We start from the raw sequence: 15,076 nt of genomic DNA, 5'->3' as shown, positions 1-15,076 counted from the left end.
GAGTAGAGGGCGGGCCTGGGTTCCCCCCAAACCTCCCAACTCCTGATCAGACACAGGAGGAGCTGACCCAAACTTTGGGTTCCGCAAGAGGGGAAGATCACTGAGGTGAAAAAATCCGCCAATAGCGCAGGACCCACCAAAGTAGAGGAGCAACTTTGTCACAACATAAATACTCTAAACAATATCATAATAAGAAAATATTCAATTGTACGAAGCTAGTGTGAGTAATATCAGTAGGTAACACTTTTAACATAACAAAATAGAATTAATATAAGTAAATGATTTGATGTGGATAGTATAGGATCAGCAATACACTATGCAATGAAAATGTAACAATAATTACGTTTTGCACTTCTATAGCACCTTGTTCTGGGGTGCAAGTCTACTGAGAAGCTGAAACTAGCATCGCATGCTGCTGCCCACTTTGTGAGTCTTACTAGGAGCCAAAGGCACCATTGGGTTTCCAGATAGGATATATGGTGGTATTTTTCATCTGTAAAGCCCTAATTGGCATGGGTTCTGGCTACTTGAAAGATTCTCTTTCTCCCTGTGCCATACTGCCACAGGTGTGGTAAGTGGAGATGTTGATACTGGAGCTACTTCAGTATAAAAGAGAGGTAGGGGTCAAAAGGACAGTCCACATTCTTGCCTCTCAGCTTTGGAATTTATTCCCTCACTCTTGATTGAAAACAATGCAAATATATTGATCTTCAGGGAAAATTGTAAGGCTCATCTATTTTCTTAGTCTTCTGGAGAGGGTGCAATTATAACAGGTGGGGTGGGATAAGGCCCAAGGTGGAATGGTGTATTGGCTTATTTGTTATTTTATTATTATTAACTATGTCTAAGAAGCAAGGCTTATTGTGTTCCTTTCTTTGTTGCCATAATATCACATATAATTTTAAGTGAAGCTGCACATTTAGAAATTTAGATCGATCCTTTTTTGTTTTAGAATTTGAAGATATAATATACATTACTAAAATGATACCTAGATATCCAGGATTTTGCATTTGAGAAAACACTCTCTTGGAGTTGTCATAGATTTAATGGTCAGAAGGGACCATTCTCATCTAGTCTGAACTATGGAATAGCACACGCCAAAAAACCTCACCCAGTAATTTTTGCGTTAAACCCATAACTTCTGTTTGAGCTATTGTGTATCTTCTAAAAAGATATCCAGTCTTGACTTAAAGACTGCATGTGTTGGACTAGTTTTTTTTTTGTGGAATTATAGAATAAAGTGGGAGTTAGTAAAATGAAGATAGGACAATATTTGATACTGTAGCATCATTTACAAAATATATAGAGCAAATACGTTAAGATATATTAGACACAAAACATACTAGCTTTTGGCTACTGGAATAATTGACAGTTGTAATTGTGTTTTAAGACCTATCCTGCTCTATTTAAAACAGTTTGAGAGGAAAATTTAAATATTACTTATTCAAAAACTGTCCTTTAGTAGCTATGAAATTATAGTTACAAAGCCACAAGTGGTGCAGACTTGAAGTTGACACATTTTAAACACCGACATAGATTGTACTGAGCTATACATGTTCTAAGATTAAGATACTCCAATATTTTAAACTAAAACTGCAGGTTCTGATATACTGTAGTGTCACAAGCTAAATGGAAAACATATAGCAAGCGCTTGGATGGGAAATCTTCAAGTAAATTTAAGATGCTGCAGGATGTGATGGTACTGCCAAGTCAGTAGGTGCCACTCTTCCCTCTAAGTCAGTACTTAACCAATGTTCCAGCATGTTGTCTTGGGACACTGTGCTGTTAGAGGTGCTGTCTTTCAGCTAAACCTAGGCTCTAAACACATGTGGTCAATAAAAATCCAATAGTATTTTTTGCAAGTGTAGGTTTGAAGCCCTGAGGTATGTAGATAAATTGCAATCTGGTTAATTAATTTCTTCGTGGAATAAAAATATACCTGACATTTCAAAGTTTACCAAACATTAAAAGAGTTTGCAAGTGAAACAGTCAGCAGTAACATACAGAGTATTAAGCAACAAAGAGTTCTGTGGCACCTTATAGACTAACAGATTATTGGAGCATAAGCCTTCATGGGAGAATGCCCACTTCGTCAGATACAAGGAGTACAGAGTATTGTGCTTTTTAGAAAAGATTGTTATATCCCTCTACTATATTTCCTCGCTGTTTACTTTTTCCCAAAAAAGACTTCTATTTATAAAATGTTTTAAAGATCTGAAAAGATCTCATTCTTAAATTGTAAGAAATATCCTAAGGAAAATAGAGTTTAGTACAGAAGCACTGTATTTTTTAATGGTAGCTCAAGTGAAACAAAAATTTAATCTTGAAGTGTTCATATTAACTTATTACTGCAGAGGACTAACCAACCAAAACATATTTTACCAGAATTTTGTGCCATTTTTAAGAGGCCAGTTAAAAGCAAGGTTTTTTTAAAAAAGTTTAGGGTTTCTGATCAAAACATGATTTTTTTTCATCTCTGTTTCACACTTCTTACTATTTGCTCCCAGTGTAGACAAATTAAAGGAAACTTCCTTTAGCATTCACAGTTGCTTTGTGCATATTTTTACTGCAATACGGCATTCACAAAAAAGAAACATTAGAAGTGGTTTATTTATATTTCAGCACCAAATTAGAAAGATTACATCATTCATTTACAGTTCTTATCCCAGGACACTTCTAATCCCCAGCACCTCATTACAGGAGACACTTTTAGGATTGCATATATCATCTTGTTTAGCTTTTGCATTCTTTTATGGGATACAGTTGAAAGGTAGGAAATTTAAGGCTGTTCATTGATAAGAAAATAAACTAATAAAATCTTAGGAGCTTCCCCAAAGGGGAAAGATATTACAGTGTTTACAGTCACTGGGTTATTATTTGTCCGTTTGGTCTCCAACTTTTTCACCCTCATGCAAAAGGCCTTCCTTCTTGAGTATAAATGCAAAGAATCTACCAATAATTCAGAGAGAGTTGATCTTCTGGTAAAATTAGAAGAAACTCCTGCGTAAGTACACACAGTCATATGATTCTCTCCCCTTATCCAGTGTGGAGGAAGCGGAATGGCCCTAACTGTACAGAAAACATTCAGTGCTATGCTGATGAGAATGATACTGACACACAGTCTCTTCCCCTCTTCTTATTAAGTTTAGAACATAAACAAATGAGCGCACAGCTACAGGTCAGCACAAACTCTTTCTATATTCTGTTTCTAGTAAACACACAGATTTAAGATACCTGCAGCCATTTCAAATTATTAAATGATTCCGGACATTTAATGAAAATACATAAAATCTTTTCCTTCCATGTAATAGGAATGTTCTATTACACTGTTGTTAAGCAGAAAATGAGGGTACACTACTACAAATCCTTTCTTAGCGCAGGATAATGATTGAGAGGTGTCAACTCACATTGAATGTTTTGTGGTGCCCTGGAAGTAGAATGTTGATAGGCAAAATAGAGGTCTAAAAAGAATCAGGTGCCAGTATGGAATAAGCAGGTATGAAAATGTTTTCTGACACCAATGATGGAGATAGTTCTAGGATGGAAAAGTTCTGTCACAAATGTATCTCACCCACCGGTCTTAGCAGTGCTGAACTTTCAACTTCATCATCCGATAAAGCCTGCTCAATATGTCTCTGCTATGTGAATTTGTTTTACATATCCATTGTGTACGCTTTATAGCGGGAACCATCTAACACTTGTAGCACAGGTATAATCTAGAGCTGCTTGTCTTGGTTTAAAATGTCAGCTGTTCACTCTCCTTTCTCTACCTGTTGTCTTGTGCCTACATTGTTATCCTTGTTGACTGACACACACACACAAATTGACTCCTAGTTTCCACACTGCACTACTGGAGATAACAACACTATTTCCTATTCCAAATATACATCATAGTAGTAAGTTGTAACGCAGTTATTAGATGTCTTTTTTCAAGGTATTCAGTGTTGTTGCAGCCCAGGATATTAGAGAAACAAGATGGTTGAGGTAATATATTATATTGGACTAACGTCTGTTGGTGAGAGAGACAAGCTTTTGTCAGTGTAGAATAACAGGATATAACATCCTCTGTGCAGCTTTCACACACCTTACAAGGGGGCTTGGGTGAGTATCAGGCATGGAGCACCATATAATATCAGTATGGCACCTGTGCAACTCATGCTGCCATTGCTTCAGATACAGAGAAGGCCCAAAGATAAAAGACTGGAACCCATTTCCATTATTTAGCAGGAAGTCTAATCCAAATGCAAGAGCAGTTGTAAATGAAGACCCTCTACAGGCCTTAGACCACTGTCGTATTTAGAGGTTTCCTTTCCTATGCCTCTTCTCCTTGAAACAAGAGTCTGGATGTAGGTTCATTTATTGCAGTAATTAACTTAAAGATGCATCAAATATCAAGGATATGTTTTTAATTAGTATTTTGTTCAATTTCAGTTTTTAGGTATTTATTTTAGTGCACAAAGGGAGGGACAAAAGACAGAAAATTAATTGTACTCCCATCTCTGACATTCACAGAAGCTTCACCACAAAACCTGTCTAAATTTTGGGTACCCCTGGCCCATCCATAGATTTTTCTTTGAGATAAGTTTGCTGGTAGTAGCTTCCAAATTTTCCACCTTCATAAGTGCTCTGTTCTTTGTAGCCTTGAGTGGCTGCTCTTGTGAAGCCAGTGGGTGTATGTTCAACTGTCACTCCCTTTTGCCACCCTCCATTACTTCATATTTTCTCCTAAACAACAGGCCACCTCACTCTTCCTCCATCTCACCTGCTCCCTCTGCATTACTCATACTGATTTTCAGTAGAGCTGATCAAACATTTTCCAGTGGAATGTTTTTGATCTAAAAATACTGATTTGTTGAAGTCAAAACATTCTGTGAAAACATGTTGATTTCAACATTTCATGTTGAAAATTTTATTTTATGAGGTTTTTATTATTTTAATTTTTTTGTTATACAATTTTTATATTTATAAAATAAATTTAAAATATAAAATAAAATAAAAATACAAAATAAAATATTAACATTTTAAAAGTCAAAATTAAAACAAAATGTTTTGATTGATCCAAAACAAAATTTTGCACAAAAAAATTCTTATGGGGAATTTCTGCATTTGACATTTGTTCTATTCAGTACAAAACCAATTTAGAAATCACATAGTTTCCCACAAAATTGAAACTTTGTTTCCCAACCAGCCCTGGTATTCAGTCATTTTTGCTGTTCATTCTTCCATTGTTTTAAAAGGAAATGGGAGATCATCTCTTTTGAAACAAAATGGAAAATATGGCTTTGTCAGGGACTTAGCATGTAGCAATGTATTTGATTACAAGGATGGGGCATTGTTCCAATTACTCTTCCACCTGTCCTTTGGAGGAATTAATTATGTGAAACACTGAGATAATCCTTTTTTGAACATTTTCTTGTTCCTGAAATACTATAAAAATATTGATAGTGGCTAAATATTTGCCAAGTGTTTTCCAATAGGTTTTATGCATCTTACCTCTGGCTGCTCCTGGACTGCCTGTGGATGTTTTGTGGTATTTCACTTAAGGTAACAGAGTTCATCTACAGGGGACACTTATCTCCTTTCCCCCTCATCACAACCCAGTGGACACAATCCTACTGGGGAGCTCTGCTGTAGTATATGTTTTTATAGTAAGTGCAAATATGACATCTCTTTTTTCAATGATCCCTATAATTCACAATGTCCCCATACTGTGCCTTTCTACAGCAAAATAGTTATTTATTTTACAAACCTCTTGCTTTTCTAGCTTAAAAAAATTGCAAAATTTGAATTCAATGGCAAGCATTAATTTTCATATTTAAGAATGAAATGTTTCCAAACAAAAAGAAGAGGAGTACTTGTGGCATTAGAGACTAACAAATTTATTTGAGCATAAGCTTTTGTGGGCTACAGCCCACTTCATCAGATGCAATACAGTAGGAAGATAGATAGATAGATAGATATACACACACACAGAGAATATGAAACAATGGATGTTACCATACACGTTCTAATGAGAGTGATCAGTTAAGGTGAGCTATTACCAGCAGGAGAGAAAAAATCTTTTTGTAGTGGTAATCAAAATGGTCCATTTGCAGCAGTTGACAAGAAGTTGTGAGGAACAGTGTGTGGGGGGGAAATAAACATGGGGAAATAGTTTTACTTTGTGTAATGACCCATCCACTCCCAGTCTTTATTCAAGCCTAATTTAATGGTGGTCATTTTGCAAATTAATTCCAATTCAACAGTCTCTCGTTGGAGTCTGTTTTTAAAATTCTTTTTTTGTAATATTGTGACTTTTAGATCTGTAATTGAATGACCAGGGATATTGAAGTGTTCTCCGACTGGTTTTTGAATGTTATAATTCTTGATGTCTGATTTGTGTCCATTTATTCTTTTATGTAGAGACTGTCCGGTTTGGCCAATGTACATGGCAGAAGGACATTGCTGGCACATGATGGCATATATCACATTGGTAGATGTGCAGGTGAATGAGTCCCTGATGGTGTGGATGATGTGGTTGGGTCCTCTGATGGTGTCCCCTGAATAATACGGACAGAGTGGCATGGGCTTTGTTGGCAAGATTCATTGAGTAGTGTTTTATGTTGTGTCGGTCTGTGGTTGCTGGTGAGTAATTGCCTTCAGGTCCTGTAAGCAAGGACTGGTCGTCCCATGAAGATCTGGAGAGAATGGATCTTCCTTCAGGATAGTTTGTATATCCTGATGATAGCACTGAGAGGTTTTCATTGAGGGGCTGAAGGAACGGCTAGTGGCGTATCTGTTATTTTCTTTGTTGGGCTGTCCTAGGTAAGTAGTGACTTTCTGGGTACTCATTCTGGCTCTGTCCATCTGTTTCTTCACTTCAGAAGGTAACTATTGTAGTGTGTAAAGAACACATTGAATAGGATCTTTGTAGGTGTCTGTCTCTGTCTGAGAATTGGAGCAAATGCGATTGTATTGTAGAGCTTGCTGTAGACATGATCATTGTGTGTGTGGTCCTGATGAAAGCTGGAGCATGTGGGTAAGTAACAGTGGGTCAGAAGTTTTCCTGTATAGCGGTGCGTTTATGTGACATGCTTATTAGCACTGTAGTGTCCAAGAAGTGGATCTCTTGCTGGATTGGTTCCAGGTTGAGTGGGTGGAAATTGTGAAATCATGGTCGGAATTCCTGAAGGAATTTCTTTTCCTGGCGCAATGATGAATGATGTATCAGTTGTAGTACAATGAGCGAGGGGCGTTAGGGAATGAGCGCTGAGAAATGTTTTCTAAGTCAGCCAAAAATGTTGTATACTGTAGGACCCATGCGCGTACCCATAGGCAGTGCCACTGATTTGAAGGATATCGTTGTCCCCAAATGTGAAATAGTTTGGGTGAGGACACAGTCACAAAGTTCTGCACTCAGGTTTTTGCTCTTTTGTTATCTTTATTATCTGTTTATTGATATGTTCCCTGATGGCTTGTAGTCCATCTTTGTGTGGAATGTTGGTGTAGAGAGCTTCTACATTCATAGTGGCTAGGATGGTGTTTTCAGGAAGATCACCAATGGATTGTAGTTTCCTCAGGAAGTCAGTGGTGTCTCAAAGACAGCGAGGAGTGCTGGTAGTGTAGGGCCTGAGGAGGGAGTCTACATAGCCAGACAGTCCTGCTGTCAAGGTTCCAAACAGTATTTCAACTCAAGTTTGTATTGGATTGTTTAATACTAAAACTACATGGGTGCAGATTCCTATTATACTATTCTGACATCTAAATTATATTAATTGCACCCTCATCTAATTGCTCCAACAAACTCTGGGTAAGGACTTTGAAAACAACTGAATTTTGTTCATGGGTTTGTCAGGTGCAGGTAGGTAATCTTTTGGTTCTAGCCCACAAAAGCTTATGCCGAAATAAATTTGTTAGTCTCTAAGGTGCCACAAGGACTCCTTGTTGTTTTTTCTTGATTACAACGTATCAAGCATGGCTGAAATTATTTTAAATAATGACTACTGACAGTAGTATGTATTCTGTCCAGCTATAAGTGTTTGCATAATTAGGAAATTACATAATACAAATATTTTAGTGTGACCCAGCAAGATCTGGATTGCTGAGCTCTGAGTGTCACATGATATGAAAAAAATGTAATAGTGATCATAGGCAGTGTCTTATTTATTACCACCTGGCGGCGACTATATTTTATTACCTCTAGAAGTCAGTAACTGAAATGTCAAATCTTTTCAGTTGTTTTCGTAACCTGAATCTGGTTAAAACTTATTCTCACTGATTAACATGCTGTGCCTGTCTGTGTATTATACAGTCTTCAGATTCTTATGCCTGATTGTTTTAACAGCCTGATCCTGGTAAAAGAAACAACTTCACAATTAAACCCTGAAAATAAGCGAAAATAGGCTTTCACCATAACCGCTCATCATTGTTACTGTGAATGCTAATGTAATTGCTAGTATGCATGAAAACTTACATTCCTTTTAATCTGATCTTGCAATTATTCAGTAAAACTTAACACATTGAAAAAGAAATAGCCAGGAACTCATATTTTACAATAGTAAACACAAAAGTATTGGGCTAAATTTTGCTCTCCGTTACACTCCTAAAACCCAGTGAATTTACTGGGCCAGATTCTGCACTCTGTGATCCCATTTGGGTAGAAATCAGTGTGATTGCATGGGGCATTAATTGGCACCATATTTGGCTCAGTGACTTTAGTGGGGTTGGAGAGGTATCAATAGAAACAAAGACTGTCCCATTGTATTTTCTTTCTTTCCTTAATTAGGCCCCAGTCCTGCATTTGTCTTCTGCTGGAAGACCCTTGGCTTGAGTGCTTAGAATTTGACTTATGATTACATTTTTAGATTTTGGAATGAAAGGAGAACTGTAGGTTCCATACTGTAGATCCTGCCGCGACTGTATTTAACCGATATGTTCCAGCACTTAACAACATAAGAGTGGCCATACTGGGTTAGACCAAAGGTCCATCTAGCTGAGTATCTTGTCTTCTGAAATGGCCAATGCCAGGTGCTTCAGAGGGAATGAACAGACTAGGCAATCAATGGAATTGTCTCCCTTTCTCTGTTCAGACACAGAACAGAATGAAACTGATGGCAGACAGTTATGATGATGACCATCATCACTTCCACCACCACCACCATCACCACCATCACCGGTCTCCTGGGAGGACCCAGCACTCGAATCACCGACCGTCTCCAGATCAGGTCAGTCACCTCCTTTCTTACCTTCACGCTTACCCTTTTACCATTCTGAAGTTTCAAGATAAAATAAATCTTCCAAAGAAATAATAAACAGTATAAGTAATATACTTTTTGAATTGAAACTAATAGCTTTGGTATTTATTTTCATCACTCAGGGAATCTAAACGTTTTCCTTTCTCTTTCTGTTTGTTTTATAATATTTTTCTTCCCTCTCTTCCTTTTTCTTTTGCTTTAAGCTTTTAAGCAGAGTCCCAATTCAACTGTTTAAATAGAAAGTTACTGAAGAGCTGTTTAATTACTGTAACTTCACTATTAGGTACTTGCTTTTTGGAATAACTGCTATTCAAAGACTTGGTCAGCATTTCCATTATGAGCTTGTGTTCAGTTGTTCCTAAACTGGCCATGAAAATATTTTTGAATTTAAACCATTCATTGGCAAATATTGCATTAACTCAGTTTTGGTTGTCTTTAGTAAATACAATGTAAATGTTTTGGGATATACTTTAGAGTGATTTTTCAAAAATGACTAGTGATTCCGGAGATCCTCAGTCTTTGAGTGCCCAACCTGAAACATCTTCAAGACCTTTGTTTCAGAGTAACTATCCTCTGACAATTGGGACCCATTAGTGTGTGTCAGTTTGGATACCTCAAAACTGAGCCACCACCTAAATCACTAATCACTTCTACAAATATCAGAACTTATTCATTATAAACAAACTTGCATATTTTTATTTAAAAATGATATTAAAATGTTAATAGTTTTACAAAATGTGAAAAAATAGTGTAAATCAAAATTACTCAAATGTGATTCCATTTTAATTTTACATTAGCACAATTTCTAGGGCAGTGTACCTCACCTTGCCTATAATTTTAATACATAATATAATGTGATTTTATTGTCACCCCAAAAATTTATCTTTAGGAGGTTTTTTTATGCTGCTTCTGCAATTAATGTTGCTGTAAATAGACAAATAATTGGTAAGTGTCATCAGCCTCCATAATCTTGGATTTTAGCAATCTGCATAAAGTGGATACTATGACATTAAACTTTATGATTTTGTTATGTTTAAGATGGATGTGTTTTCAAACAGAAACTAAGAGGTTTTTGTTTTCTGAAATGCTAAGGCCTTGATCCTGCAAAGACTCAAGCTAATGTATCACTTTCTATATATGAATAGTTCCATTGGAATTAATAGGACTATGTATGTGCGTAAAGTTATGTACATGCTCAAGTCTTTGCAGGATTTGGGGCTTTAAAGTGAACTTCTGAGAAATTTATTGAAAAGTGCTAAACAGTTTGCAGAATACTTGGGTTTAAAATCACTTGTCTATTTTAGCCCCTGTTTTTATGTTACAGTATTATACCAAATTATATTTTACCCTAACTATGTGAAACTATAAAGATTACAAGTTTTATTTCTTTCCCTTTATAATGTGTTATTGAAATAATTGTTTTTCTTTTTTGCTATCTGCAAAATCTTTTCCTTCATATTTTCTTTTACCTCTGGTTCTCTTCCTCCTCCCTTTTCTCCTTTCCTCACCACTAATTAGAAAAAACTACCTCAGTGGGGTGGGGATTGATGAGAGCCAGAGGACCAACACGGCAAAACTCAGCAGCATCTCTTATTGTGCTTCTGGATGTTAGTTTTTAGATGAGATGGTTTGTGAAATATTCAGTATGTTGGAAAAGAATAATACAACACTTTGTTCTATTATATTTTAGACACTTGATGGCCCTGTCTTCCCCTGATGAGACTATACTTAAAAGTAGGATGAATTGATTAGGATATTTTTGATGCAATATCTTCACATATGATAGTGCCCTCTTGTCTGTTCATAGGATGGTTATTTCACTACTCCTGCACCAGACAGTTGCTGCTGAGTGATTGTGACATACTCAGGGACTAGTTTTCCAAACTGTTTACCAAGCAGTAAATAAATATTGTTACCTCCAAGGGAGGAAGAAGGAAGCAGGGGAGGGAGGAATTGTGACTCGCAGTGCCACCCGGTTACATCTCTGTTGGTGGCAGCTTACACAGGACACCAACCTTTGCTCAGGACTGTGCTTAGTCACAGTAAGACTTGATAAGAGCACAGCCCACACTGGTAGTGCTGCAGTTTTGTAGGTTGCACAATATGACTGCAGGTCAAAAGCTGCATTGTAAAGAAGTCTCACACACTTTATATTCAGTAAAAAAAAAAAAAAAAATGAGGTCTTTAAAAATAAATATTTAAAATTGGAGACAAAGATTTTGTAAGATTTTTCTACAGACACACTGGTGCTAAAGATTTAACATGTCCCTACCAGAATGTTATTTAAATGCTACATTTTGGGGAGTCTGATAAGAGCCTGAACTCTTTCGTTGATTCCCTTCTGCAGAACACCAAAACAATGGCATACTTATTAGAAAAAAGAACAGGAGTTCATGTGGCACCTTAGAGACTAACAAAATTTATTTGAGCATAAGCTTTTGTGGGCTACAGCCCACTTCACTGGATGTGTAGAATGGAATATATAGTAAGGAGAGATATATATATATAAAACACACCAAGAAAGATGCCCAATTTCCTTCATATCCAAACTCAATCTATGTGTCATCCTACCATCCATGACCTAATTCCATTTGGACACTCCCACCTGGCTTAACTCATCTTGAACTGAAATCTATCTCACAATACAGTGCTCCAAGTTACTTTTTCTCAGCAAAATCTAAAGCTCCCCTCCATCTTGCATCCTCATCGGACTTAAGAGATCCATAAGACTCTGCTGAAGGACTCGCAGAGAAGGACATCAGGATCCATTCCCGGCCTCATGGCAGGACCAAGATACTGTTACACACAGGTCCCCCCCGTAGACATTCTAACACTACCTAAATATCTCCAGAGATGGAGATTCCACAACCTCCTAGGCAATTTATTCCAGTGTTTCTACTACCTGACAGTTAGGAACTTTTCCTAAAGTCCAACTAATCTCCTTGCTGCAGTTTAAGCCATCTGCTTCGCTGCTATCATTTAGAGGCTAAGCTGAACAAGTTTTCTCTCCTCCTCCTATCAACCCTTGAGTACCTGAAAACTGCTACCATGTCCCCTCTCAGTCTTCTCTTTCCAAACTAAACAAACCCAATTCTTTCAGCCTTCCTTCATAGTCATCTGTTCTCAGAACCTTTAATCATTCTTGTTGCTCTCTCTGCGACCCTCTCTCAATTTCTCCACATCTTTCTAAAAATGCGTGCCAGCAGAACTGGACACAATACCTCCAGTTGAGGCCTAAACCAGCCCAGAGTAGAGCGGAAGAATACTTCTCGTGTCTTGTTTACAACAAACCGTTAATGCATCCCAGATCACGTTTTTTTTTTGCAACAGTATCACACTGTGACTCATATTCAGCTTGTGGTCCACTATGACCCCTAGTATCTTTCTGCCATACTCCTTCCTAGACAGTCTCTTCCATCTGTATGTGTGAAACTGATTGTTCCTTCCTAAGTGGAGCACTTTGTATTTGTCTTTATTGAACTCATCCGGTTTACTCCAGACCATTTCTCCAATTTGTCCAGATCATTTTGAAGTTTGACCCTGTCCTCACAAGCATTGCAATCCTCCCAGTTTGGTATCGTCGCAAACTTAATAAGCGTACTTTCCTACATGCCAACATCTAAGAGTTGATGAACAGAGCGGTCCCAAAACATACCCCTGCAGAACCCCACTTGTTATAGCCTGTCAGCAGGATTGGGACCATTAATAACCACTTCTGAGTACGGTTATCCATGCCAGTTATGCACCCACCTTAGTACCCATCTAAATTGTATTTGCCTAGTTTATCGATAAGGATATCATGCGAGACCGTATCAAGTGCCTTACTAAAGTCTAGGTATACCACATCCACACTTCCCCTTATCCACAAGACTCGTTATCCTATGAAAGAAAGCTATCAGATGGTTTGACACGATTTGTTCTTTACAATCCATGCTGGCTTATGTCCCTGTCACTACCACCTCCAAGTGTTTGCAGATGATTTCTTTAAATCACTGCTCCATTATCCCTGCAAGAAGTTAAACTAACTGGTCTAGTAGTTCCTGTTTTTATTTCCAAATTTATAGATGGGCACTGATATTCCCTTTCCAGTCTTCTTATCTCTCCTGTCTCCCCATGACTTTCCCCAAGAAAATCTAGAGGCTACAGATACCTCCTCTATTAACTCCCTTGAGTATTCAAAGATCATTTACAGCCCCGGTGACTTGCAGGCCATCTAACTTTTCTAAGTGATTTTTAAACTGCTCTTTTTATTTAATCTTCTAAACCACCCCTTCCCATAAGCATTCACTAATGTTTAATATTCCTCGAACTCTCAGTGAGACCAAAACAAGAAGGCATTAAGACACTCTGCCATTTTGCCAAGTTCCTGTACTGTTTCTCGCCTCCTTACTGAGCAGTGGGCTGACCCTGTCCTGGTCTTCCTCTTGCCTTCTAAATTATTGATAAAAAGTCTTCTGTTTCCTTATTCTATAGCTAGTTTGAGCTCATTTTGTGCTTGCCTTTCTAATCCTTGCCCCTGCATTCATGTGTGTATTTGCTATATCCATCCTTTGGAATCTGACCTAGTTCCATTTTTTATATGACGCCTTTTTATTTTGTAGTCATGCAAGATCTAATTGGTTAAGTCAACGTGGTCTTTTGCACATTTTCTTATCTTTTCTACCCTAGATAGCTTGCTTTTGGGCCCACTTAATAGGTTCCTTATTGAGAAAAGACTGCCCTCAAACTATCCTCGTTGTTTTCCCCTCAGTCTGATTCCCAGGATCGTTACCTATCATTCAATCTTTCCTGCTTCTTTACATTGGCTGATCAATGTACTTCATGATATCTTATTCTCTTCTCCAGGGCCTTTCATCTTCCAGTCTCTCAGTTCTCCTATCTTCTCTGCTGTTCTTCAGCATCTCTCATCTCACACGGGATGACATAGGGTTCCAGCCGTCCTCTCCTCTCTTCTTACCTCCTTTCTTGTCAAACTCTTCTGCTCATATGGTTCAATTACTGTCTCCATGCGATGTCTCAAATTAACCTTTCTACATCTGATCAAAATCCTCAATACGCAATCTCAGCCTCTCCCTCCTATATTTTCACCACTGACTTAAGCGTTAACATGGTCAAACTGAACTCCCTACCCTTTCCTCTCCACTCCCCCTTCATTTTCTGTCACTATTGACAATATCTACCTCCACACCTGACTGAAATGCTCAATTTCTAACATTTGTATATTTCAGGTTGTTTACAAACCAACACAAATTTTTCATACAATTATTTAATTTGACTGCAAAATAAATACCTACGAAAGTCTTTGTTGGAATAGATTTTTGCATTCTCATAACTATGTGTAAATCAGCGTGTAACACATGTCCATAAATTGTGAGATCAGGAATCGAGGCTCTCCTCCTCCTATCACTGCTGAGAGACTCTGGTGCCCCCCCTACGAATTTTCTTCTGTGCTCTTACGTCTAGCTGTTCCAGACCTTCCTCCTGTTGCGATGACTTCATCATCTCTCAAACTTCCTACCTCACTTTCTCCTAGTCTGAACATACTATTGCTTTGCCACCTCCTCCTTTTGAGCAGCACTGCGTCTTCTTTCATACCAACTGACGCCATTAACACATTGAATCTTCCCCATGTGAAAGTATCCTCACACCTTCTGTCAAACTGTCTGAAATGGGCGTCTTGATTATCACTACTAAAGTTTCTCTTAATTATGGCCTTCTTAGAGTTGGTAGGGCTAACTCCCACACTTTTTCATGTTCTCGGCTCGTGTGTGTAGTGTATATATTATTATAAGAGAGTATATATATTTACGAACATAGTAGTAAAGAGATAGTATATATAGATA

General features: G+C 37.7%; 1 protein-coding gene across 5 annotated transcripts in view; it reads left to right on the top strand.

Moving 5' to 3' along the window:
• ERC2 (ELKS/RAB6-interacting/CAST family member 2) overlaps nucleotides 1-15,076 on the top strand; it is a 903,595-nt gene that overhangs the window by 691,164 nt on the left and 197,355 nt on the right. For all 5 annotated transcript variants that reach the window (XM_075073080.1, XM_075073079.1, XM_075073078.1 and 2 more), the window contains one exon: nucleotides 9,069-9,203. In XM_075073080.1, the coding sequence (XP_074929181.1) occupies nucleotides 9,069-9,203 (135 nt within the window). The remainder of the gene's footprint in view (nucleotides 1-9,068; nucleotides 9,204-15,076) is intronic.

This window comes from Chelonoidis abingdonii, chromosome 17 (genome assembly GCF_003597395.2).
Source record: "Chelonoidis abingdonii isolate Lonesome George chromosome 17, CheloAbing_2.0, whole genome shotgun sequence".
NCBI lineage: Eukaryota > Metazoa > Chordata > Testudines > Testudinidae > Chelonoidis > Chelonoidis abingdonii.
This window is presented reverse-complemented; position numbering and strand designations above follow the sequence as displayed.